The following is a 27634-nucleotide window of genomic DNA, read 5'->3' as shown; positions in this document are numbered from 1 at the left end:
ACTTGTGAAGTGCCATGTTTTATGTTTTTTGTGCTTGCAACATCTCTGGTAGGTCATTGCAGCACACATTTTATTAACGGAGAACAGAACCTGTGGCCAGCTAGAAAGTGAACTTTATCACCACACTTTCATGTAGTTTGTATATTATGAGGCAGACCAATTCTGGTTCATGCTGCTGACAAGTTGAACCATTTGCGGCATGTTGAAGTTGTTACCCCAGCCTTTTCTGGGTTCCAAGCCAATGTCTGTGTTTTTAATAAAGCAATGCCTCAATTTTGAAAATAAATGTGGGAGCAGCTAAAGAGGCAGTGTGGCCATATGCATTCAGATTTTCCAGAAGGGGGCCTTGGCTTCTTTACAGTTTATAATGTGGTATAATGAGAGGGCAGCAAATAACACCAATATGCCTCAGAGTAGCTTCCATTACCTAAAGCTACTTTTTCCACACTTTAAGCATAACCAAAGTTTGGCTCATGCTCAGGGGTTGCATGGATGTATAAGTTTTGTTTTTTAGAAAAAAACTTAGCGTTTTCATTATTTTGAGCTTTACGTTCTTTTGACAGATTACTCTGTTCCGTTGCCATCAACTCTACATTAACTTGAAGTAGGGTTTCACTTACTGTATGCAGATATGTGCATATACAAATTGTTTTTAAGGCCACATATTTGAATTACTCTGATACCAATGTACACATAAAACCCTGAATTGCATATCAAGCCAAATGGACGGCTAGCACAGCTTGAGAACCCGGGTTTTACTTTTTATATTTTCTAGCTGAATCTGCTGATACCAGAAATCAGGATTCTGCTGATATTAGAAATGACTCAAGTACTTTCTCATACTTTCCATCTGTATGTAGAAAACACACACCTCAGTTTGCTCATTTGAGAAAGGCCATGGAGTTCCACACCTGGCTGTCTTGAGTTTTCAGTTACAGATAGGTAGCCGTGTTGGTCTGCCATAGTCAAAATAAAAAAATTCCTTCCAGTAGCACCTTAAAGACCAACTAAGTTAGTTCTTGGTATGAGCTTTCGTGTGCATGCACACTTGTGTATCTCTGTGTATCTGAAGAAGTGTGCATGCACACGAAAGCTCATACCAAGAACTAACTTAGTTGGTCTTTAAGGTGCTACTGGAAGGATTTTTTTTATTTTGAGTTTTCAGTTCTCTCCTGCTTTCCCTCCCCCTAACTAACTTGGAATTAGATGCTGAATTTGGGGAAAGCTTTGCTTAAAATGAAACTGGAGGCACCTTGGATTGGGCCCAGAAATGAACTGGCAGCCAGTACAGCTGTTTTAAAACAGGGGTTATGTGAGATCTGGAAGGAACCACAACCAGCAATCTAGTTGTAAAGAAATTGCAGTGTTTGACGCCAATGGTCCTTGTCAGGAATAACACTGTTCTCCTCACCCCCACATAATCTAGCAACTCTTCAAAACCTAGATATATAGAAGGTGTGGATTTGATTCATAAATCTAGGATTTCAATAAATAGTTTAAACAGAGGAATAACACATATAATTTATAACTGCGGGAAAAGTATGAGCAACCAATATAAAACTGCTATATTAAATGTTTTAGGAATGTTTCTCTGCCTGTTCTGAGATAAAAGGCTGGTGTTCCAGGTTCAGCTATAGAATGCTGTCTCTTCCACAGTATGAATAAATAGATGCACATTTTATCAAGTGTGAGGTGTTGCTGTTTTTCTGATGAGACTGATAATAGAGCAATTATGCTTATAATAAATAAGATCTGATAAACACCAAAGCACTAAATGAGATTTTCTTGTGGACTCCATACACATGGCAGTGCTAAATTCTATCACCACGGTAACAACATTATGAATCAATTCTAACTAGTTAACTATTCTTCCTCCTCCCCTTATGAAGGATAAATAGCTGAATTATTCATAAACATTGTGACTAGATAAGAGATGCTAAGGTGTCTTACAAAGAAGAAGAAGAAGCTGGGCTTCAGTATTACTCTACTTCTTTTACCACAATGCCTGGTACTAATTTTCTAGAGGGTTTCAACCCAAACAGATTTTGTTGAGTTGGAGTACAGTGGTGCCTCGCAAGACGAAAAGAATCTGTTCCGCGATTCTTGTCGTCTAGCAGTTTTTTCGTCTTGCGAAGCAAGCCCATTGATTAGCGCTACAGCGGTCTAGCGGCTTTCCGTGATCAGCTGTTAAGCGGGTTTTTCAGCGGAACAGCTGATAGGCGGCTTAGGAAAAGGAGGGGAGCGAAAAAAACCCGCGGGGACGCGCAAGATTTTTTCGTCTTGCGAAGCAACCCCATAGGGAAATTCGTTTTGCGAAGCGCCTCCAAAACGGAAAACCCTTTCGTCTAGCGGGTTTTCCGTCTTGCGAGGCGTTCGTCTTGCGGGGCACCACTGTACCTTGTTTAGTCCTATTGAAAGACACTGCTGACTTACAGTGGAAATATCAGTGGTGCTAAATTGCCACCTGTGATGTGCATTCATGTTGAATCTGTATTACATGAAGTGCTTCTGATTTCTTAGTCCAGAGTTTGTAACTTGAGTTCTTGTTCCCAGAAGTGTCATTGGCCCACCACCTTATCCTCTTTGAGATCACAGTGTGATTCTTAACAACAAAGCTTACTTTTCTCCATTCTAGTAACAATGCGTCAGTTTGATCATCCTCACATCGTCAAGTTGATCGGCGTTATCACAGAAAACCCCGTCTGGATCATTATGGAGCTCTGTACGTTAGGAGAGGTAGGAAAAGTTCAGAAGCTTGTATATGCCTAAGTCTTGCAGATGTTTTATAAAGAGATTTGGGAGGACTGCTTGTTTTGCCAGCCATGTATTTGCTGCTTGAATATTGCACTCCAAGACACTCATCAAAACTCTGCAGCTGCACAGTTTGGGGTTCAAATTCAACCCTGGAGTAATCAGGCCTAGCTGTGCTGGTGATGGGAGATTTGCACCTGTTTACCCCGGTGCTGTTTGACTCATAGTCCTCAAAAGGGTTCTTTGTAGTTAAGCAGAGAGTGGAACTGATAATAAATTAAAACTTTCATGCATGCTGTGCACAAGATGTGTATTAATGGGTAACAAGTAAAACCATATTACCCTTGAGAGAGAGCTATTCCTAATAGATTTGCTTGAACCAGGTTATACAGTGGAATTGAGAATTGAACTAGGGTAACTGTTATGTGTAACAGATTACACAGCTCAGTTCCCTTCTAATGCTTTAGCATTGTTGTTTGAAATTCTATTATTATCCCCTTAATGTTGTTCCCAACGGCTGCCGGCAACCTGTTTTCGTCTTCCTTCTTTTCCCCAGAAATGCTTTGATTCATATTACTTGTTAAAAAAATACTGAAGTGATTACCGTATTTGCCACTTCCTTCCACCTGACAAATTAATATTGTAAAGTGGAGGAGCAGGGGTTTCAATTCAGTGCTGTCACCCGAATGCCACCAGTTTGGCTATATTGTGGACTGTAGCCCGGTCCAGTGCTTTTGCTGCAGAATTGGGTGGACAGGGCTCATATCTGCCTCTTTTCACATCTTCTGCTATGCGGTGTTTGGGCATGGGCATGTTCAAGAATGATGGGAGTTGTAGTCCAGCGACATCTAGAGAGCCATAGGCTCCCACCCCGCTCTAAAGATTCAAGCAAAGACCAGGCAGTAAACAAGAAATAAGAGTATCAGTAGGTGAGCGTGATCATCAGGCCCCATCATCCCAGGGTGAGGCATGAAGGAAGTAGCGCAGCAGCATTCTTAAGACCCAGGGAGTCTTAAGGTGAGCTAGGGATCACAGCAGAGGGCTGCTGGTTGCCATGTATCCATGGGAATGGGGCTCAGGCAAAGCTCAACAAACCCACAAGAACAAGTAGGAAGAAGCCTGTGGGAGCATTCTGTTGGACATTGTGGGAAAAGGGAGCAAGGCCTGTTATATGACTTTTTTCCAAGGGTATCCAAATGCCTTTGGCAAGATAAATGCCCAACAGTATTGAAGCCAAAATGTGGCCAATGAGGGGGAAATACTGGCATGAATGTGGAAGCTTCCCAAGTTTTGCGGAGGTAAAAGAACTTGGGGGGGGAGGGGGGAGAGACTAAGCCCCTCCCCCCAAAAGAAAAATTAATGCTGGGTATACTTAGTAGTCACTCAACTGCTGGTTTCTGTTCTGGAGCTTGGGAGACAGAAAATGGGGTTGTGTTGAATATTTTGGAACAAAAAATTAAAGCACCCCAGACAGCAACATTTTGTCACAGACCCCACTTGTTCATTCAGCTGTGTTTTTATTTTGCCTGAACTTTTTCCTCTCTCTTTCATCCATAAAGCTGCGGTCGTTTTTGCAAGTAAGAAAATACAACTTGGATCTGGCATCTTTGATACTGTATGCTTATCAGCTTAGCACAGCACTTGCCTACTTAGAGAGCAAACGATTTGTACATAGGTAAGACATCTTCAACCTGCAAAATTTTAGTTTCAGACCCCCAAATGCATATGTATGTTTGTCTTCTTTAGCAGCCAGACTGTTTGGCTATACTGCTTAAAGATAGGAGAAATGTTTTGTTAGCTAGAACTGCATCTTCACATTGGCTTCTGGGATAGCCCCGCAAAGCCTCCTCAGGGCAGCGGGATGAAGGCTCCCCATGCCCTGAAGAGGCTTCGCGCAGCTAAGCCAGAAGCTAGAACAGCAAGAGGGAGCGCTGCGCAGCGATCCCTCTCACTGTTCTGGCTTCTGGGATAGCCGTTCAGCCTGCATTCGTTCCATGAGACACACACACATTTCCCCTTACCTTTTAGGAGGGGGAAAGTGTGTCTTATAGAGCGAAAAATACGGCAATGTATTAGAACTTAATTTACTGTGTGAATAAAAATACTCCCAAGTTTAGAATAAAACTTTGAAGTTCCCAAATTCATTTGCTTGTTCCCCTGTTGGGGATGCAGCTGCACTCAAGAGACTTAGTGAAGAGTGACACCTGCTGGACTGCCGCTTTTTAGTATTTTAAACAAAATATTTGCAGCAAGTGAGTCTGCCAAGACATCCTCTGGTGATTTGCAAATGCAATTTTGAAACCCTTTCAAAATGTGAGAGCTCACCAGCAGTGTTCTTAAGAGCAGGAAGAACTATACTCATGCTGATTTCTGCTGCAATTAAACTGAAAACCAGTAGAAACAACCCCTCAGATTTCTAAGTAATAAGAGTGAATAAAATGTTGCATTAAATATGGATGACAGAAACATCTGGATGGCACTTGGTTGGCAAAGGCTACTTTAGTGTGTTCAAAGTACTCCATACACTCCATCTTGTAATCCTCACAAAATCCCAGTTAGACCTGGGATTAAAGCCACCTTCTGAGTTTATGCTGGAGTTGAGATTGAAACTGGGGGTTTCATGAACAATAATTTGGGAAACAGGAAGTGTAAGCTCCCCCCTGTAGTGTTAAAAAGCATTTTGCACTTCCTCTTTGGTGTGAAATGCAAGATTTTTTCACCATGAGGAGAAATGGGAGAGTTCTGATTTATATGGTGAGAGAGGTATGAGCAACAGAAATTTGGAAACTCTTGTACTTTCCAGTTGTTGTGATTCTCCAAGCACCTGCTATCACTCAGAGGCACATAAGTGGATTGGTACTTTACTAGCTTAGAGAATGGGCTATAATTGCTCTTCATGTTGAAGAAATTGTGTGTACGGTAGAGGCAAGAGTCTGAATCTAATGAAGATTTTGTAATTCAACTTCACATGGATAGGGCAAGATCAGCAGAGAGGCACCCTAGATTTGAAGGTGTTGCACACACTTAACATAAAGAAGGTCTCAATTCAGTGATTTACACTGAATTTTTGGTAACAGGGCAATGTCTGACTTCTGCAGATGGTTATCCTAGAGGAGCATTGATTTGGCTGGGCATAAGGTAGCTTCTTGAATACTCGCATTGTTTTCTCTGTAGATCCTAAACAGACTTTCATATACTATGTTGTGTGTGCACAGAGTGGTAGGCTAGTGCTGCTCACCTGACCTCCAGTCCGTTGTCTCACTGCTGCTTACCAGGGGGTAGAAGGGTTGGCATGGTGCAAACACACTGGCAAGAGCACCAGATTGACTTCACCAGTGTGTTTGAACCACAGTGCCCTCTCCCCTCTCCTCCCTTTCTGCCTAAGTTGCAGCAATGTGACCGACTGGAGGTCAGGTGAGCAGGAACGGCCCTCCATGCTGTCCGATACTGGTAGTGCACTTGTCATTTCTACCAGGAGGAGATAACTCGGGTTAGTAAGGGAGAATGATGCTAGATTTCAGTGTGATGAAATGCATAGAATATTGCTAATAGTCAAAACTTTTGATGCCTTAAATTTATGTGAAAAGGAAATAACTGTTGTGTCCTCTGGCAGGGATATTGCTGCTAGAAATGTGCTTGTGTCCTCCACGGACTGTGTGAAATTAGGTGACTTCGGTTTGTCCCGGTATATGGAAGATAGTACGTATTATAAAGGTAAGAAAGGGGAATGTTCATCAAGTCATGGTTTCCAAAATGTACTCAACATCATTGTATTTACTAAGTCAGTTGATTTTAAGATGGTACATGCAACATAATACAGAACTACAGTATAATGGCAAGTAAAAACAAACCCAGCCCAGTTTAAGAAATAAACCAATCTTGTATAAATACATTTGGGAGAAGCCGGAGAAATGTTATTTCTGCAAATTATTCTGCTTATCTTTGCAGCTTTCTTAAATAAGTAAGCAGATTTTATCTACCCAATGACATTCAGCACCTGTCGGTTTAAAATATCACACTTTCCTTAGAATTGCACACCTGATTTATGTTAATGGCAAGTTAGGGAGCCAAGCTGCATGCGTTCTGCCCTCTGTGGTGTATGTGGAACAACAATCCAGATTCTGGGCCAGCCTAGTGAAAAGCAAGGCCTGTAAACTTGGAAGAAGTCAGGGTGCATGTGAGTACCAAAGAGATCAGATGGCAGAAAAGCCTGCTGCAAGGCAGTGGCTTAGCAAGGCAGTGCAGAGTGCAGCAGGAGATGGGTAAACAGCAACCAAAGGGGCATCATAATCAGCAATGCAAGTGGCTCAGTGCAGCTTGACAGTAACATTAGGTTTTTAGTCTCTGCTGTTACTTCTACTCCTTTCGTGAAAGTACAACTGTGAGGCACTTTCCTTGGTCTTCGCCTTTGTAATTGACGCTACACTCTGAGAAGCACGGCACAAAAGGATCTTTACAAATGGCCAGGAGAAAGAACAGTGTGTTGAATATACTTTAGCATTAGCAGTTAACGGGTCATCAGTAGCCGTGATTTATACCTTCCAGCTTCCAAAGGAAAATTGCCTATCAAGTGGATGGCACCAGAGTCCATCAACTTCCGACGTTTTACCTCAGCCAGTGACGTCTGGATGTTTGGTAAGTGATGATGAGCTCCATTTATAGGGTTGTTTTTTTATGTGAACCACTTATAGGCTTTCATTCCCCATATATTTCACACTGACAAGTTCCCTCCATCCTTGTGGAAGGATATTAAAGGATTTATGGGGTGCAATGTACCTCTGGATTTTGCACACAGACCTACATACATTGCATCATTCTTCTGCATCCATGTCAGCGAGGCTGGGCAGCCTAATGACAGGGTGGAAGGCAAATTTTGCTTTTACTGTGGCGTGTGATTTACTTTTCCCATAGGAAGAAATGATGAGCATTTGCTTATGTGGGAGCAGGGATATCATTGCCGTTTGGGCTTCATGGTGGCCCAGTAACTAAGAGTCAGTAAATTGGTTGCCTTGGGACATGCCTTGTCTCTGGACAAGGTTTCTCTCTCCTGAAAGGTTCAGAATTGTAGCCTGGAGGTGCTGTTGGATCAACCATTGCTCCTGGATTCCATGTTGGTAGCTGTAGGCTGGAGTGCCTTTCACCTGCTTTGGCTGAAAAGCCAGAGGCCTGGTATAGCCCATTGTTAGACAAGCTTTGGTAGCTTTCATATTAAACTTTAGTAACGCACACTATGTGATGAAGTTGCTTTGTTAAATGACTCAGAAGCTTTAGCTAGTGCCGGATGTGGTGTTCTGCCTTGCATATGTTGTTTGTCTTGAAGTAGCTGCAGTAGAGTGGCTCCCAATGCTCTGCAACTCTCTCCCAAGAGGAATTTACTCTGCCTTTTCTGTCTTTACAGAGGTGGGTGAAGACAGGTTTTTCAGGCAGCCTTTGGTGTTTATATTCTGCTTCTTGTGGTGGTTCTGCTGGTGTTCATTGTTGTCGCCCAGCTTGTTCGGAGTTTTGGGCTGGGTTGCCATCAGTATGCCGATGACACCCAATTCTATCTGTTGATGGATGGCCATCCTGACTCGGCCCCAGACACACTGACCAGATGTTTGGAAGCTGTGGCTGGATGGTTACGTGGGAGCCAGTTGAAGCTAAATCCTTCGAAGACAGAGGTCCTGTGGCTGGGACGGGGCGATATGGGATTGGGGGGGGGCAACTCCCATCTCTTGCGGGGGCGCAATTAGTGCCAGCACCGTCTGTTAAGAGTTTGGGTGTAATCTTCGACGCCTCCCTTTCCATGGAGGCGCAGATTGCAGCTATAACAAAGGCGGCATTTTTCCATCTCCGCCAAGCTAAGCAGTTGGCTCCTTACCTCTCTCGCCCTGACCTAGCCACTGTGATCCATGCGACGGTCACCTCCAGATTGGATTATTGTAACTCGCTCTACGTGGGGCTGCCCTTGAGACTGACCCAGAAACTCCAGCGGGTGCAGAATGCTGCAGCGAGACTCCTTACGAGGTCTTCGCTGCGAGATCACATTCACCCGGTGCTACACCAGCTGCACTGGCTCCCGGTGGAGTACAGGATCAGATTTAAGGTGCTGGTTTTAACCTTTAAAGCCCTATACGACCTAGGACCCTCGTACCTACGGGACCGCCTCTCCTGGTATGCCCCACAGAGAAACCTACGGTCTTCAAATAAAAACATCTTGAAGGTCCCAGGCCACAGAGAACTTAGGCTGGCCTCAACTAGAGCCAGGGCTTTTTCGGCTGTGGCTCCGATCTGGTGGAACACTCTGTCACAAGAGACCAGGGCCCTGCGGGACTTGACATCTTTCCGCAGGGCCTGCAAGACAGAGCTGTTCCACCAGGCCTTTGGCCAGGGCACAGCCTGACTCCCTCCCTCGGCAATCTTCGCGGAGCTCTGGCCCAAAGGTTGCCAGTGGTCTGAATTAATTAATTTTACAATGAATGATTTTAGAGTGTTGTTTATGTTATGCTTTTATACTGTTTTATTGTTGTTAGCCGCCCTGAGCCCGGCTTCGGCTGGGGAGGGCGGGATATAAATAAAATTTATTATTATTATTATTATTGTTGTTGTTTTACTTTACTTTGTAAGCTGCTGTGACCTTTTATGAGTAGCAAAACAACATAAAAATGGTAATGCTGATTAGTAGAACTCCACCCCCTCATCTACAAAGCCCAATCCTTGGTTATCTTGCCCATGCTAAATTGTGATGCAATATCAGTGGTTCTTGCTGTATGTGTGCACATACATACACACACAAACATTCATTCATTCATTCATTCACAAACACTCATTTATATAGACAAACAAAGGTGTGAATACAGCTAGGCTCTGGAAGTTCTTAAATTCTTCTGTATTTATTTCTGTACTTGGCAAGAGGCAGGAGAGGTTTCATCCCTTGTAATAAGCTGAGCATATGCCAAAAGGGGTGGTTGATATCAGCTTCACTTTGCTTAATAAAAGCACGGTGCAACAAAAACAAGCTCATTTCTTTGTACTTTTTGATTCATAATTATTTTTATATTGCAGTTAGGGCATTCTTTCTTCAGTAATTTATTTTTTAATTGGTCACAGGAAAGGCATTGTGGGTAGAAAGCCCCAGCTATTAACAGCTCCTAAGGCAATTTTTGTTGGATTACCCATGTTAAGCATAGTTTCGATTGAAACTACTTTGTCTCTTGGTTCAGCTTTTTTTCTTTGTTGAAACTTAACCTCAGACTGAAATACTGTCAAGAACCATCCACAAGTAAGAACAAGCCTGTGGGAAATGTAGAAAACAAGGATTGCTTATTCTTCATCATTATGACTGGGATGGTGAAGTTTTGCAGGCTGATTGATTACCCAAAAATTTAGTTGAATGAGTGGTTAAGGCCAGTTTGAGTAAGTGGGGCTGAAAGTGTAGAGCACACTTCTTTTTTAAGGCAGCTTTTGGTTTGTGATAAGTTAATAAGAAAGGGAAGTATTAAACATGGCCTTTTAGTGTAGTAATGAGTACGTTTTTTAAAGAAAGGTACCATTTCACACTTCTTCAGCACTTGGGCGGGGGGGGGGGAATCCATTTTGAAGCTTTGTTAATATAGATTAAGTTGAGCTTTTTATGCCAATGAAATATGTTAATCAATTTACTTCCTTCATTATAATGGTGTTGTGGTGTTTTTTTTAATTTCCACTTTTCTTCTAATAAAAGCAGGAACCTCTGGCCAGACTTGCCCCACCAGACGTTCCCATTTGACCTGCCAGGCCATTTTGGCAAGCCATGTCCACCTGTCCAAATCTTATATGTACTTTCCCACAGTACCCTCATCTTGTCTGGATTAAGCCCAGACAATATGGTTGAGAAACCTTAGCTTGTTGGGTTCAGATTTGGAAAGTAGATACCTTTTGCCCCTTGGTATCCTAGCAACTGTACCCTGCCTATTCCGAGAATAGGTTTTATCCTAGATGTGTCTGTCTCCTCCAAAAATGGGAGTGCACACATAAACAAGAATTTCCCTTTTACGGTTAATCTAGTATATCTTTCCTTTATGTGGTTGGAGCATAAATTCCATGGTGAATATTCATGGTTCAGAACAACAGATAGGTAGTCTGCTGAGGCAGATTTCTGAACAAAAACACAAGTGTTTGCTGAGAGGTTGCACAATTTCCAACTCATTATTGCTAGCTATTGTTCAACAACTCAGTCACCCCTTTATCTGTATGCCTGAGAAAACAAATCCTTTCAAAACTTTATTAGCTAAGTCTTTAACCTGGCTGATAATTTCCCCCCAAATACTCTTGTTTCAGGTTAACTGCTCACTTTTTGTTTTCAATTTCCCAGGTGTGTGTATGTGGGAAATTTTAATGCATGGCATAAAGCCCTTTCAAGGAGTGAAGAACAATGATGTGATTGGCCGCATTGAGAATGGCGAGCGGTTACCAATGCCTCCGAACTGCCCTCCCACTCTGTACAGCCTTATGACCAAATGTTGGGCATATGACCCCAGCAGGCGGCCGAGATTTACGGAACTTAAAGCTCAGCTGAAGTAAGAATCGCTTTCTTGTCTGCTAGCATCTCATGTTATGTGCTAATCTTGTTATGTTAAGATATTGGCTTTAAAGGGATTGTGTTTGTGAGGGAGGAGGATGGAGCGAGGGATCGATGGCATTATTTTGAAATAAAAATATGCTTGTTCGTGCTTAGGATATACCGTATTTTTCCATGTATAAGACTAGGTTTTCCCCCTAAAAAATAATGTCCAAAATTTGGGGGTGTCTTATACACGGATAGATTCCTGCCCCCCATTTTCTTAAATCTGAGTCCACAAAAATAGGGAGCATCTTATACATGGGGGCATCTTATAGATGGAAAAATACGGTAACTATTTTAAACAAAAGCATTTTTTTTAAAAAATAATATTCTTGGAATATTTGAATGAAATATTTGGTGTGACTGTTTTGTTTCATAGCCTCCCATCAGTATATATTATGTTTGTCAGTCCCATTGAATACCTACCAAGTGCTACTTCCAGAATGTATTCACCTTCAGTCATCTTATTTCCTTTCCCCCATGGTTTTACTTATCTACCTTTTTTTCATAGAATCTGTGGTTGATATTTCCCCCCTCCTTTTTATTATTTTTGCTGTGGAGGGTGAATTTGACCATACAGTCCTGCAGCTTGACTCTTGGAACATGTGTATTTGAAGGGCTCAATAGGCACTCCAACCCCTTTTACAGCTGCTTTGTAGATACTGCCCTAAATTCTCACTTTTCTGTTGCTTAAAATAGTGTTCACCTGGCTTTTTTGTTGGGGCTTCCAAGACAGTGGCCACTAATAGTAGTAAGCAGTATAATGATATAGCACACTATAAAAATAATAAAAGCAAAAAGCCTCCAGCAGAAGCCCCCTCCTAAAAATAAATAAAAAATGAGCACAGTAAAAACAACCAGTCACTGTCTTTGTAAAGGCTGTCTGAACTAGCTGTTTTGGGATGAGAAGTGTTAGGGTCAGGCCAACTTCCCCTTTGCCCCATAGGAGGTAATTCGGTCCTTGTAGTGCCTCAACCAGAAAGAAATTGTTGCCATGTGCTTGGTGTAGAGACATGGTGTAGGGTTTCAGATACTGAGTGAACAGAGATGTACAGGATGAGATGAATTGTTAAGAGGTGCTGAACTCCCTATATTCTAGCAAAAAGGACACTGGTGTTTTCCCTATGTGTCAAGAAGTAAACACTGCTTCCTGTTTCATCTGAACAGGCGGAGTAGAGGATTGCTGTTCCTTAGAAGAACTTTTATATTTTTCACAAGTCTTTTTTCTCCCTTCTGTGGACAAAGATCCCTTGGCCTTGCTTTCACTCCATAAAGGCTATGTCAGCCCTTTTACTTGCAAGGGTTGAAAATTCTCTGCTGGTGATGCAAGCTTGGGCAGTCGTAGAGCACATTTCAAATATTTTATTTCCATGGCCTTGTAAACCAAATTGTTTAGAAGGTTTTCTTTTTTTGCATCTGCTCTTGACTAATTCACACATTTTGGTAAGCCAGAGTTAATGTGAGGAAATAAATATAAATTAAGGAACACAACTCTGTCCTACTACACTAGTCTGGAGAACTTTGAGAAGATTGCCTTCTGTTTAATAATACAACAACATGTAATTCCCTTTTAGGGCATGGACAAGGGTCACGGGTTATTGTGGCTAGTTGGATAATGGTATTTTCCTGAAAAATGCATTCTGATGGCTATTTCAAATAAAATGTCAACTTTGCTAAGAAAATTAGTTGAATGCCTTCAAGCTGTTTAAGATCTGGCAGGGTAAGCTGCAAGACAAGACATGCTCCGTTACTTACTGTGCAACAAATAACGTTCAGTTTGGGAAAAATATGGCTCAAACTGACTTTCCTGACCTCCTGTGAATTCTAGCTTTAAAATGCTAAGAGTGCATTAGAACAGCTGTATAAAGGCATAGTCAAAAATATCTCCAGACGTTGTGCTGTTCCCATCTATGGACTGTCCCTCCCAGTGGCCAAACAAAGGCAGTTTTATGTGTTATTTTTAATCCTTTGCTTCAAGCAGATTAAAGCTTCTCAGAGTCATTTCCATTTCACACTCTTCTTTGTCAGGGCAGAGACAAAAACATCTGAGGATTGCCTTCATTTCAGCAGATCAGGATTTGGGGGCAGGGTTGCTTTGATGCTCCCTATTTTAAAGTCTTGCTGTAGGCTCCAAAATTGGGGGTTCTTTTATCAGCATTGACTGGGAGTTACACCAGGAATCTGTTCTGAGAGTCATGGCTCAGCCTAGCTTTTGGATTTCCAAAACAGAGAGTCCTTCAGAGCATGTGTGAAACCCTTTACCACTGATGACCACAGCTGGTTTCCACACGTGAGTTTGGGACTTGGTTCACAAATCCTTTTTCAGAAGGCCACTTTTAGGAGGGAGCAGGGAATCGTAATGGGCAAAGCCCTCTTGAATGTCGCTTGCCATATCCTGTGCCCTATTTTTTAGGTCAGCCACTGCCAACCTCGTGTTCTCAAGATGTTTTAGGCTGCAACTCCCATCAGTCCCAGCTAGGTCTTAGACTTGATCCTCAGTATCCTCCGGTAAAGGGACGCAGGTGGCGCTGTGGGTAAAACCTCAGTGCCTAGGACTTGCCGATCGCATGGTCGGCGGTTCGAATCCCCGTGGCGGGGTGAGCTCCCGTCTTTCGGTCCCAGGTCCTGCCCACCTAGCAGTTTGAAAGCACCCCTAAGTGCAAGTAGATAAATAGGTACCGCTTTATAGCGGGAAGGTAAACGGCGTTTCCGTGTGCTGCGCTGGTGCTGGCTCGCCAGAGCAACTTCGTCACGCTGGCCACGTGACCCGGAAGTGTCTCCAGACAGCGCTGGCCCCTGGCCTCTTAAGTGAGATGAGCGCACAACCCTAGAGTCGGTAGGGGTATGGGCAGGGGTACCTTTACCTTTACCTTTATCCTCCGGTAGGATTGGGAAGACATCTGAAACCCTGGAGTCTGCCAATCAGTGTAGACCAGGCATGTCCAAAGTATGTTTTGGGGGCCTAATCCGGCCCGCCAGTTGGTTTAATCTGGCCCCTGTGGCAGTTGTTTATTTTCTGTGGTAAAATCCTAAAAAAAGCTCAAGAACTTCAATCCTAAAGAAAGGTCTGCAACTTTGGTCAGCCCTCACGCATGTTCACTTCATCAAATCTGACCCTCTTTGGAAAATGTTTGGACACCCCTGGTGCAGACCAAGCTTGCTTTCTCCAGATACTTTGAGCTGTAACTCCAATCAGCCCCAACCAGACCAGACTGCACCAGATTTTGGGTTCAGGGGCTAGATTTAGCTCAGTGCCGATCCTTGGAATGGCAGATGGGAGGCATTACTCAAAGGCAAACTTTATCCATGGCTCTTCAGGTTTTAAGTTAAGCATTTTCAAAACTTGTCAAGTAAGCATACAGGCAAGGTTGTTTTGGAGGAACCAGGGCAATGTGTGTGTTAGCACCTCTGTAAAGCAAACTAGAAATACACGGCTTATCTGAAAAGGGTTGATTCTAAATTTGAAAGTGAAAAATGTCATGAATTCTTGCTGCATCTGTTTAGACTTACTATTACTGAGTGCTGGAGACACCACGGTGATGTGCATAGATAGCTTGCCAGGCATGCAGCTAAGAAATCAGGATTCCCATTTTTAGCTGGTTGTAGCTCTACATGTTTGTCATTGTCTTGGCTATTGACTGTCTCTTGTAAGTTGTGGCTTTTAATGAGCTAGTGTGTTGTGGTCATGAGGCCCCATTTCTTCCACCCTTCTCCAAGTAGAATGGCAGAAGTTTCCATCCAGCTGTTACAACAGACAAATAAACAAAAACTCGATAAACAAATGGTTTGTTCATCATGTGTACATGGAGACCAGTTTCTTGAGGTTTGCAGCTGTCATGACAGTTTGCAAATGACACCGAGTGCTCTTTAAAGCAAAGGTGCTGCTAGGATTTGGGTTGTTAATTGGGGTGTGCAAAAGGTGGGGGCAAATTGCTTTGTTCCTGAAGATGAGTAATGAAATGGGACTTCCTTGCCACAGTTCCAGCAATAAGACAGATAGGCTTTCCCTACCCCAGACCCAGAGAACTGGGAATATTTAGAGAGAAATACTCCTGTTCATTGTATGTATGTACAGTGGTACCTCTGGATGCAAACAGGATCCGTTCCGGAGTCTCGTTTGCATCCTGAGTAGAACGTAACACACAACTGCATGGGTAGCGTTTCGCCGCTTCCACGCATGCGTGTGACGTTACTTTGAGCATCTGCGCATGCGCGAGTAGCGAAACCCAGAAGTAACGCATTCCGTTACTTCCAGGTCACCGCGAAGCGTAACCTGAAAACGCTCAACCTGAAGCATATTCAACCCGAGGTATGACTGTGTATGTGCATAACACAGCTTATCCTGTCTTTATCTTAGCTAAACAGTTTTTGCAAGGTGTTGCATTATTTTAAAAAAACATGCAAGACCCGCTTGAGCATTTCAGCAAATGTGCGTGTGCTTTGTTCTCAAACCACACTCAGCTCACTAAAAGTATACAAAAAACAACAACAAAAAACCAGTTGTTCACCTCCAGACCAAATTTACCTGATATTTTGTTCCTGGAACAGACCTATAAGGGGAAAAAATGGCACTATATTGGTCTGATTTATTCTATCTTTGTGGTGGCAGTAGGGTGTGTTCATTTGGAGCCTACTGAGATTGCAGGGCAGTAGGCTCAAAATCCATTTATTTCCAGCAACCAGATGAAATAAATTGCTATCTGAGTTTTTGCCTTCTCCATCTCTATAGAAACTGCAGAGTGGTTTTACATTTGGCAGAGCAGAGAAGCAGAATCTAATAGCCAATCAAGGAGGAATTTATTTTTAAAATGAGCAAAGGACTAAGGCAACTGATCTCATGCCTTTCATCACTTTATTCCAAGTGGTTAACTGGGGGAGCTAGATGAGGAGGGTATAAATCCTGAACAGCCTTTAGAAACTCCTGACTCCATCCCAAAGTTGCTGTGCTGCCAAACTGATTAGTTTGTGGCTCTGTAGAGACCAGTGTGGAAATGATCGGATCAGCTTCGAACTCCTTAGAATATATGTAGCACAGGATACTGTAACTGCTCAGTAAATCTTGGAAGCTTCTGCATGCCAAGCCTTTTCAAGATGGCTACTATCCAAGTTGGGTGATTTGCATGGCAGGAAAGGGAGTGAATTTCTGAAGAGGCAGCAAATCTTCAATTAGTCACTTCAAGTGGGAAAGATGTGGTAAGTAGCTGAGCAATAGAGGAGGTAGTACTCTTATTTGTTTTACTGGAGAAATTCCTTCTGTTCTCTGTTAGAAGCCTCTCACAGCTTTTGTTTGAGCTTGCCTACTAGTAAAACGTTAAGCAATAAGAGTTTTAGATGCAGTTTTAAGCATTTGATGTTATATTCAACATTACTAATAGAACTGAAAATACCTTTCCGTCTTTCTTCTTAAGTCAGAAGCTTCTTTCAGACTTTTCAGAGATGCAACAATCTTATTTTACATGTGGTGTATGAATGTTTTCAAGCAAGTATGTGCTTGATTAATTGCCTCAGTATAATTACACTGGTGCCATTAGATCAAAAGGAATGTGGATATATAGATATTTTCAGTGTTCTTCTGTGGGATCACCCGTAACTTTCTAAATATATCTCTCGTTGCCATATGTCTTGATGTTTTAAGAGTCTTGCGTTTCAAAATGCAGTTGCTAATTTCGCGAAGGCATTCTCCCCACACCCCCATTTCCCCTCCCCACTATTAGTCTTACGAAGCCTAACCGTTTCTATTGCTGTCTAAAAAGAAGACATATTTGTCTAGCAAATTCCTTACTTGTCTGCCGTCTGGAACCATTGGTTTGGGGAATGTGCTTGGAGGAGACTTGAGGACGGCATCTATTACATTCTGAGCCAGAATGCCATTTATCTTCAGTGCAACATTTATTTCCCCCCTAGTACAATACTGGAGGAAGAGAAGCTGCAGCAGGAGGAGCGGATGAGAATGGAATCAAGGCGACAGGTTACGGTGTCCTGGGATTCAGGAGGATCAGATGAGGCTCCTCCCAAGGTACAGAAGATGGGTTTCTCTCATATCCTTTATACTAAAACTGTGTGGCTTCTTCATTCCAGGAGTAAGCACCACAGGCCACATCCGGATACAGAGCCTTTGAATCTCTGTTGTTAAAGTGCAGACAACTACATTCTTTTTTCTGTTCTTTTTTTTAAAAAGCTGTCTTCCTTTGCCGCAAAGCTCCTTTTGAAAAAGTCCTGAAAGAAAGAAAGCTTAAAGGTAGCAGAAATAGAAAGAAATACAACATATCTTGTTATTTTTCTATACTTGAAAGTTGAAAAGTTTTACTTAAATAATGTAAAAAAAAGTGAAACTGACATGCAACATCTGATGTTGATTATCTATTGACTGAAATTTAGAATAAGTGTGATTTCAGTAATTCCTACTCATTTGGTTCACATTTTGTTATCTGCTTTGCTGAAACTTGGTATGGTTCATGACATGTTCCCCGTAAACCTCTATGAAGACATTAACTGGGTCTGATAGTAGGTGAACTTTCAGTGGTAATACGTCAGGTGGTTGCTCACTCTTCTCTATGTTCTCATTGTCCTCTTTAGAATCTCCTCCCAGGGGCACCCAGATTATCATTGTATTATTTTACCTGGGGATTAAACATTTTCATTTTTGCCTTCCTGACCGCTTGTAAATAGCTGGCTTGTGAGACATCCATAAAGTTTTATTTACGACATAATAGCACGCCATTCAGAAATGAGTTCATTCCATTCCAATTTATACTGGGGCTTATCCCTTGCTCAGTGGATGGTGAGACCATTTTCAGATGTTTTGCTTACATCTGTTTTCACTTCATCAGCCTTTCCCTCAATGCTGATGTAGATGCGACAGATACCTATGTTGCATAAAATGTGAGTGGGCTGCCAATGTGTCTCTGACTGGGGATTGGTTGTTGGCAGGCTGGGAAGGGCTCTTTGTTCAGTGGTAGAGCGCATGCTTTGCATGCCACAAGGCTCCAAGAGACCCCTGCCTGAGACCTTGGGTGCATTGCTGTCTGTTGGAGTAGAGACTATTAAGACTAGATGCTTGGATATGTTTGGAAGAAGGTGATTGATTGGATCCATTTCAGTCTGGCTTCAGGCCCTATCACAGCACCGCTTTGGTTATCCTAGTTGATGACATTTGTTGGGAGACCGATGGAAGGAGTGCACCCCTGCTCGTTCTCCTTGATCTCTTGGTGGGTTTCAATACTGTTGACCATGGTATCCTTCTAAAGTACCTCAGAAAGGTGTGGGTTGAGGGCACTGTACTTCAGTGGTTCTGATCCTACTCCCAAGGCCATTTCCAGAAAGTAGTTATGGGAGGCTATTGTTTGGCATTGTGCAAGTTGTCCTGCGGTGTCCTGTCTTGTCCTCCATGCTATTTAATATCTATATGAAACCACTTGGAGCTGTCATCAGATTTGGAGTGAGGTGTCACCAATATGCAAATGACACCAAGGTCTACTCTCTGTTCCATCTGAAACAGGGGAGGTGGTCTCAGTGTTAGACCACTGTCTAGAGACAACGGTGGACTGGATGTGGGCCAGTAAATTGGAACTGAATCCTGAAAAGAAAGAGATTCAATATGTCCCAGGTTCTTGAAGTGAGGCGACTGCCTGTCCTAGTTGGTTGCACAATAACTTGCTTGCACGATAACTTGAGGGTGCTTCTGGATTCAGTCTTGTCACTGGAGGCCCAGGTGGCCATGGTGGCTTGGAGTGCTTTTTTTCCAGCTCTAACTAAATTTTAAAAAGTATATTGTACGTTCCTTTCTTAGTTACCATGGCTTTGCCCTTCAGAACACAGAAGGCAATAAAATCAAATGAACAGAAGTTCACACTGACCTGTAGCGAAGCCATTTGAATTACTGTACTCTCATGGTGAAGTGCTTTGAATAACTAATACATACATTTGCAGAAGTAAACAAATGGCATGAGTTGTAGCAGTAAGCTGCCACTAGCATTTTACAACATTGTTTGATGGCATTAACTGTTAAATTCTTAGAACTAATCTGAGTGGATAATAGGTTTCTTTAAATTAATGAATGAAGAATTACAGCTTGATTAAGAGAAGCACAACACTAAATCCTTTGAAAGCTGTGGCTAATGAGCAATGGGACCTGATTAGCACATAATAGAGGAGATTTTGGATCTGTGCTTTTTTGGGGGGTGGGGAATACAGATGGGCTCTGACGTGACTGAGAGAAAAGTGTTCTAGTTACCTTTTCTGCCTTCTGTTTCGAACCTGAATGTAATGTAGGTGGGGATCAACCTTCATGAACTTTTCAATAATACTTGAGCCTATGAAAAAGCATCAATTGAATGCAATAGGAATTTGTAAAGCACATTATTTAGTCACCATCTGTAGGGATCACAGTAATGCAAAATCCATTTTTGTTGATTCAGTTTGTTCATCTAGTAATTGTCCTTATACCTTGTTTGTTCCTTTGCCATACAAATTGTGTCCATCCCTACTGCATGTTTTCATTTGCTGCCAGTCATAAACCTGGTGATAGTCCTGGGCAGATTAGGATGGAACCCAAGTCTAAGTGCATAAATGAAAGAAACTTCTTGCATCTGTTTTGTTGCATTTTTATTTTATTATTTTACTAAAAACATAGTGAGTTGCTTTATTTTGTTTTGAAATGAAAGTGCGTTTCTCTGTATTTCTAGCCCAGCAGACCTGGTTATCCCAGTCCAAGATCCAGTGAAGGGTTTTATCCCAGCCCACAGCATATGGTACAGCCCAATCATTACCAGGTGAGAACAACTAATTCTTAATCACTACTGTTTCACTGTTTTAAAAAAATCATCATATTAAATGTTTGCAGAAGGAAGGAAAGCATGGTTCATATAGTTGGGGGATGGTCCACACATGGCCCATAGGGAGCCCTGACACACTTTTGTAAGAGCTTTTTGCACAACTCCGTTTCCAATATTACTGTTACTCTCATTAAACAAAATAAAAAAATGCCTTCCAGTAGCACCTTAAAGACCAACTAAGTTAGTTCTTGGTATTAAACAGTTACTGCTAACTGCATACCAGATATGGGGCAGAAGTGGTGAAGTCTCTGGTCAGGGGAACAAAAATTAGGCATATTATTTAAAAAAAATTTTACTATTGACTTATTTTTCATACTTTTTCCTCCTCCTGCTAATTATGCTCAGGCATAGCTTCTGTAATTTTGCCAGGCGCAACCCATACACTTTCAAGCACATTTATCACAATTTTGAAGCTAGTTTTTTTTTAAAATGAAAGATGTTGTTCCTGATAATGAATTCTGTTCCCACTACAAACTTATTTGGTTGAACTTTGCTATCGTGGAATTGCAGAATGTTAACAACCCTGAAATTGGGTTGCTGAAGGAATAATGGATTTATGTTGGGTTGTCAAAAACACATTATCTGGCACAGTAACTTGAAAAAGAGAGAAGAAACTGACAGCAATAGAAGGTGCATTTAGTTGTTATTAATATAAACCTATGTTCCTACCTTCTCTTGGTCTGCCTTGCCCAGAATTGGTACACTGGCAGACACTAGCTCTGCAAAGTTTCAGCCAAGTCTCTTTCCCTCCTCCCCGCCCCAGTCTTGTCAACTAGGACCTTCTACATGCAAAACATGTTCTCTGCCACTGAGCTATGGGCTCTCCCCCATTAAAGGAGTAATTACACCAGACAAATATGCAAGATGGAAAAAACTTAGGTATATACCATTTCTAATGCCAAGAACCCAATTCTCTCCCTCCTGCAATTTTTAAAATTAATGTCCTTTTTAGATTTCCATATTGTTATTATTTGTATGCCCTTTGCGTAACTGTTTATTTGTGCATTCCTTTCATTGTGCCAGAAAAAACGTAATACCTATATTGGTGAATGTATAATTACTCATTCCCAATTTATAATTCTCGCTGTCTTTTAAAAAGCAAATGATTGAGCGAGGTTGGCATAGTGGAGAGATGAGAAGCATCAGAGGCAGAGCTTTTTTTCAGCCAGAACTTAGTGGAATTCAGTTCTGGTATCCCTCAGGTGGGCACCATTACCATTCTAAGAGAACGAGGGATGTGTTCATGGTGAGTTCCGGCACCTCTTTGTCTAGAAAAATAGCACTGAACAGAGGTACATCCAGATTAAGAACGCACTGGGACGTAGGTAGGAAGGACTTTGCTGAAAATGGTTTTGATGAGTAACTAGAAGGAGGCTGTGCAGCTGATTTGAAAAGTTTGTTCAAGTGTAGGAAAAAACAAACAACATTGAGCAATATGAGAATTTAGCAAATGATGCTGATAGCCAGTGAGTTTGTGCAAAGGCAATGGAAGCAGAACAAAGGCACCAGAAAGTGAGAGAGGTGGGGAAAATATATATATAAGGGGGGGGGGACGTGCTTTAAGTCTGTCACTTTGTGCATGCCAGCATCTCAGTGGAAGGAACGAACACGAGGCTTGACTTATTTGAAGTTGCAGTGGGTGAGGAGGAATTCAGATGATGGAGCTCCTATGTCTGCAGCAGGCTGAGAGCGAAGACATTTGACCTTGACTGGGAATCAGAAGTGAATAGGGAGAGAGAGTGCAGAAGACTTTATTGAGGGGGATGGCCATAAAATTGTAAATACTCAAAAGGGAAAGTTGTTTTCGGCAGGGGCATGCAACCTGAGTAATGCCAGTGAGGAGGATATTATGGTGGTTTAGAGGAGGGGCAACTGGAGCAAGGGTCCAGTATACCTGAAGGAGCGTCTCCACCTCCAACGTTCTGCCCGGACACTGAGGTCCAGTGCCAAGGGCCTTCTGGCGGTTCCCTCACTGAGAGAAGCCAAGTTACAGGGAACAAGGCAGAGGGCCTTCTCGGTAGTGGCGCCCGCCCTGTGGAACACCCTCCCACCAGGTGTCAAAGAGAAAAAGAACTACCAGACTTTTAGAAGACATCTGAAGGCAGCCCTGTTTAGGGAAGCTTTTAATGTTTAATAGGTTATTGTATTTTAGTGTTCTGTTGAAAGCCACCCAGAGTGGCTGGGGAAACCCTCCCAGATGGACGGGGGTATAAAATAATAATAATAAAAATATAAATATAAATATAAATATAAATATAAATATAAATATAAATAAATAAATAAATAAATAAATATAAATAAATAAGTTATTATTATTAAGGATTTTCCCAAGTGAGAAAAGGGAAGGGTGTAATGTGATGTAAAGACAGACAAGGCAGGCAGGATTTGAAGATGGTTTGGATGCTGGCAGATCTTACCCAAAGTGCTCCAAAAAGTGAGAATCTGGAGATGAAGCAGGTAACAGCATCTCTCATTTTACACGAGTGAGGGAATTACGTAGTTTCGAATGGAAAGGGTATGAGCTCTGTCTTTGCCATTTTAAATGCTGACACATTTGCAAGACTACTGGGAAGAAATGTGGATGAGACTGAGGTAGAGGATTAGGCAGAAGCTGAGAGGTCAGAGCTGAAAGAAAAAATGTGGGCACTATTGCTGCACTGTTGTCTTAAAGCTGTAGTATAATCCTTCCGCATTTATTCAGGGTTTATGGAAAGCTGTAAGTTGCAAATGTTGCACAGATGTGGAAGTGCAATTAAATGTTCCGATAAGACACTTCTCAGCGGTCTCCTTGAAGGCTTTTACATTTGCTAAGAGAAGCCAAAGTTTATGTATTTATTTTGCTTTGTTTTATCTTTGATCTTGTACCACCCTGGATCCTTTGACAATAATTATTGCAGTAACTCACAGATGGATGCAAAGCTTGCAGTATGTCTACAATGCTGTGCATTTTTAAACCGGTCTCTCATTTGAAACCAGCTTTGGATCACAATGGAGAAACTGTTGGAACATCTTCCAGCTTCTTGTGCTAATTATCTTCTGCCACCACAGATGTAAAAGCTTGTAGAAAATGCCAGGGGTCTGTATTTAGCAGTATATATAGGGAAATGCAAACATAATCATTATAGTGTCAGCAAGCACTGTGCGCTTGTATATCATGCACAAGTGTTCTGATATGGGCATGTTCATTAAGGGCATTATAAGTTTCATTTTTCAGAAATAATCTCTAAAAATTAGGTACATATAAGGCAGCATCTAAGGGCATGTCATATTGTGGCTGAAAGCATCAATTTCAACACTCCTTTTCTCTCACTTGGAATTTTTTTTTTGTACCACCCCCCCCCCCTTTTATTTATGAGGACAAACTCGTAAAACATGTAAAAGTTTAACTGGAGACTTCGTAGTGAGTTCAGGCATTTCTCATTGCTTTCTTTGGTAGGTCTCAGGGTACACCAGTTCCCATGGGATTCCAGCTATGGCGGGTAGCATTTATCCAGGCCAGGCTTCCCTCTTGGATCAAACAGATTCCTGGAATCATCGGCCTCAAGAAATATCCATGTGGCAACCCAACATGGAGGTAACTTCTTCCCAGCAACTTGTGGGCAGTTGAGAGCATTCTCTTGCTTTCTAGCTAATATGTGTATTCCCTCTCCCCTTTCCCTCCTCCACCTCCTTCAGTAAGGCTTCAATAGCCTCATTTGTCCTCCTTCTGGTGTTTCACCCCCACCCAGTTTGACATAATCTGTATGACGAAAGCAGCTCCCAGGATGCTTCTGTGCAGCCTTGCTTTTCTGAGAGAGCTAGTTAATCATCCCAGGCAATCCATATAGGGAAGTGCAGAGTTGTTCCATTGCTGCACCAGAGCAGCCAGAGCCAGAGGGCAGTGATACTAGGTAGATTATACAGCTGCCATCTGCTGGGAGAAAAGGGAACCTAGTGTTGGTTTCACACCATTCTCCTTCTTCAGTGAATGACAAGACATTTCACAGTTGGTCTTCATTCCTTTCGCAGGCAAGATTTCGGCTTGCCCTTTCCCGTACCCAAGTCCCTGACCTTGCAGCAGTTCTAATATACTCATCATTTAATGCACTATACTGGAGGAGGCTGAAACTTTGTGCTAAAAAACAACAACATTCTTGTTCTTCTGGTGTTCTGTTTAAACGTCCCTGTCCAACCTCTTAGTACAACAACTTCCTACAAGTGGTTCTACTCATGACAAAGCATCACTGGCATGCCATTTTGAGTGGGTGGGTGGTAGTGCTAGTGACACGAAGCATTGGGAGGACCATTAAGCACCTGTTTCAGTTGCTGAAGGCAATTGCTGCTACAGTTAGCTGAGTGCTTCTAGTGGTATAAGAGGGTTTTTAGATCTAAATATACATGGCTTCAATTCTCTTTCTGATAACTTTTTTCAAGTGCCTTTTCATCCAAATAGATGGTCTGTAATGGATAGAAAAATACTTTTCAGTTGCGCAAATTTCCTGGCAGTTTCTCATTTATCCTTGCAATGACCAGTGAATTAGGTTCGGCTGCAAGCTAGCTGCATAGCTGAATTGGGGTTTCAGCCTAGAATTCTCGTGTCTAAATGTAATCTAGCACCACGTTTGTTTAATGAGTTTATTGCAAACTGATTTTTATCTTGCCTTAAAAGCTGCTGCCTTTAAGAACAGGATTATATTAACAGAATAAAAATACTACCACAATTACTATTCTTGGTTTCTCTCTCTCTTCGTCTGGTAGGATTCCGGCAGTTTAGATCTACGAGGAATGGGGCAAGTTCTACCTGCGCATCTAATGGAGGAGAGGTTGATACGACAGCAACAGGAAATGGAGGAAGACCAGCGATGGTTGGAAAAAGAAGAGAGATTCCTGGTAATGCACTCCACTGTGCAGCTTATCTCTCGCTAATTAATGCAGTGTTCTCTAAGTCACACTTGGTGCTGGCTTCAGGTCAGTGCAGACACTGGTCAGATGCACCAATATAGAAACCACAAGTCTCATGGTTCTGATAATAATTGCAAAGTAGGGATCCACAGATCACACTTGTGGGTGAGATCCAAGTAACACCTGACATTTGCAAATGTTCCAGTGTCCCTCCTTACAGATACATAGGTGATGTTGTAGATCTGGGGGTTGCTGCTGTTCACTCCAACTTTAGATCCTAGTTAGGAACCTGACCTGATTCCAGTTCTTATCACAGATCTCCACACAAGAGGGAGGTGGGGAATGACCCCCTTTTCTCAAACTGACCTAATTTTATCTGCACAAGTCACAGGAAAGATACAAGAGGATTAGAGCTGCCTTCATTAACACTTGGTTTCAGGTGGAAGAAACCAAGTACACAGGTCTTTCCCCCTCCCTCCCTCTCACTCAGATGGGTTCTACTCTCTGATAGGGAAGATGGAGAGGCTGAAAGGGATAAGAATAGGCTCTCCTAGTGCAGACATTTCCATGATAGTTTCCCCTGGCGACCAGCAAAGAAACCGTACACCTATCTGACTCAGGTGAGGATAATCCCAAGACTCTGTCTGAACCAGCTAAACCTCAGTCTTCCCCTTCCACTTGACCAACTTCACTGACATCATCTGCAAGGAATGGGCCAGGCCTTCCACACCTGAGTCGCACTTTCCCATCTGTGACACATTCTACCCTCTCCCACATGATGAATTGCAAGACTCGGCCACACCCAAGTTCGATGCTAAGGGGGTAGTCCTCATGTCAAAGGCTCTTCTCCTAACTTCAGACTTCCGTGAGCTACTGGAGAAGTGAAGCTACTACACACAGGTTTGAGTCATCTTCTTTGGCTCTGAGGGCCTTTGCTAAATCCTCAATGATCTCTCAAGCGGCTTTTACTTGACCAAATGCAGCTCGGATAGAGAAGCACCCCAAGGTTTTCTACTCCTCGGTCTTCCTGATGGGTGCCTCACTAGCCATCCTTTGTCAGCCAGGCCCGTGTCTTAAGATCTTCTGGAGAGGATCTGTTCCAAGGACCCTCTTTAAGTTAGTCGTGTACTGTGCTTTCACAAAGGAGAGGGCCTTTTCTGTGGTGGCACTTTAATTTTGGAATGCCCTCTAAGGAGGCACACCCAATGCTGAGTCTGCAAGAAAGAAAGAAATCTCAGGACTAACTGACCCCCCCCCCCAAAAAAAAATCGCAACAAAATTCCAAAACTGAATGAGAAGAGTTTTGACAGTACTCTTAGCTAATGGGGCCTTCCGCCACTGCTGTGCTGCCGTCACACGATTTCTGTTCTCATCCTGAAGCAAAGTTCTTAACCCGAGGTACTATTTCTGGGTTAACAAAGTCTGTAACCTGAAGCGTCTGTAACCCGAGGTACCACTGTATATTCAAGTGATTTCATGAAACATGTAGGCTTCCAATTAGTCCAGTTTTAATTCAGCCCTGCATTCCATAGCTACAGCTGTCTGCGTGGACACAGTGCCAGGCTACGCCAAGCCACGCCTAAAGGAGCTACTCACTTCCTCTTCAAAAGCTCTTGGACAAGGCAACCTGCAACAGATCACAACTGAAGTGCCTCTTGTACTTCTCAGCTGCTTGGTGCCCTGCTTAGAACCAGAAGGCCTTGGAAAAGTCCTGCACTTGAGCCTGGACTGAGCCTCCCATAAGTGGTTGCGGCAGGGAATTTGTGGCTGTCGGGTTGGGAGGGGTGTGTGTGGTCCAGGTTGAACTATCCTCAGCCTTCACCCCTTACTGATGTGTCACAGAGAGGAGAGGGTTGGCTAACTGGATTCTGCAGGGCTGGAACAGGGAGCATTAATGCCCAGTGTGCAGCCTGGTTGACGGGCAGTGAAAACGCAGATCCTAGAGGCAAGGAGACACACCCTGCCAGCCCAGGTATGAAGGGAAAGTGGTCCAAATGTCTTCGATGAACTTTAAGCAGGCTTCCGCAGAACGTTTTAATCAGATTTCTTAGGGGTGGAGATTCTGCGTATCTCCAAGAGGCCATCTTATTTTCTCTGTTAATCATTGGACCTGTTTTTCCTACGCTTTTAGCAATTTGCATCCTTGGATCTGTTGTGGCTTTCTGTCAATAGCACATTGATAGTTGTGCGCATGAGCACGCACGCACTGTTCAGCAAAGCTTGGAATTCTGCAACCCCTCACTGGCCTCTCTGGGTTTGGGGTGGAATAACTGACATAGTGCTCTTATCTCTGGCTTTTTATTTTTGTTTTCAGGGGTTGGTGAATTCACAAATATTCCCACATATGTGCAGCTCAGCACATGTCTAGACGAACTAGGAAAACACGAATAGCAGCGGGTAAATTGGTGGAGCTGTGTGCTAAAGTTGGGTTTTTATTTTAGGATTAAAAAAAGAGAGAGAACACAGCCGTCATTTTTCCTTTGTTGAGAATGACTTGTGCATTTTTCCCCACTGAATTAATGAAAAAAAAAGACATGGAATGCAGCAGAGCTCTCCAGCTCCTCTTTGTGAAGAGGGGCGGGGTGGT

General features: G+C 42.7%; 1 protein-coding gene across 14 annotated transcripts in view; it reads left to right on the top strand.

The window, feature by feature from the left end:
* Window positions 1-27634, top strand: part of PTK2 (protein tyrosine kinase 2) — a 221046-nt gene that overhangs the window by 174589 nt on the left and 18823 nt on the right. For 12 of the 14 annotated variants that reach the window (XM_082235513.1, XM_082235524.1, XM_082235525.1 and 9 more), the window contains 9 exons: window positions 2636-2736; window positions 4311-4426; window positions 6365-6465; window positions 7297-7386; window positions 11084-11288; window positions 17237-17348; window positions 20017-20103; window positions 23603-23740; window positions 24904-25035. In XM_082235513.1, coding sequence (XP_082091639.1) covers window positions 2636-2736; window positions 4311-4426; window positions 6365-6465; window positions 7297-7386; window positions 11084-11288; window positions 17237-17348; window positions 20017-20103; window positions 23603-23740; window positions 24904-25035 — 1082 coding nt within the window. Of the gene's footprint in view, window positions 1-2635; window positions 2737-4310; window positions 4427-6364; window positions 6466-7296; window positions 7387-11083; window positions 11289-16369; window positions 16526-17236; window positions 17349-20016; window positions 20104-23602; window positions 23741-24903; window positions 25036-27634 lie in introns of those variants that run through there. The other 2 variants (XM_082235514.1, XM_082235517.1) reach the window with 2 other exon arrangements.

The sequence above is a fragment of the Podarcis vaucheri genome (assembly GCF_965113315.1).
Source record: "Podarcis vaucheri genome assembly, chromosome: 8".
Lineage (NCBI taxonomy): Eukaryota > Metazoa > Chordata > Lepidosauria > Squamata > Lacertidae > Podarcis > Podarcis vaucheri.
The sequence above is the reverse complement of the archived record's forward strand: the minus strand, read 5'-3'. Positions and strand labels throughout refer to the sequence as shown.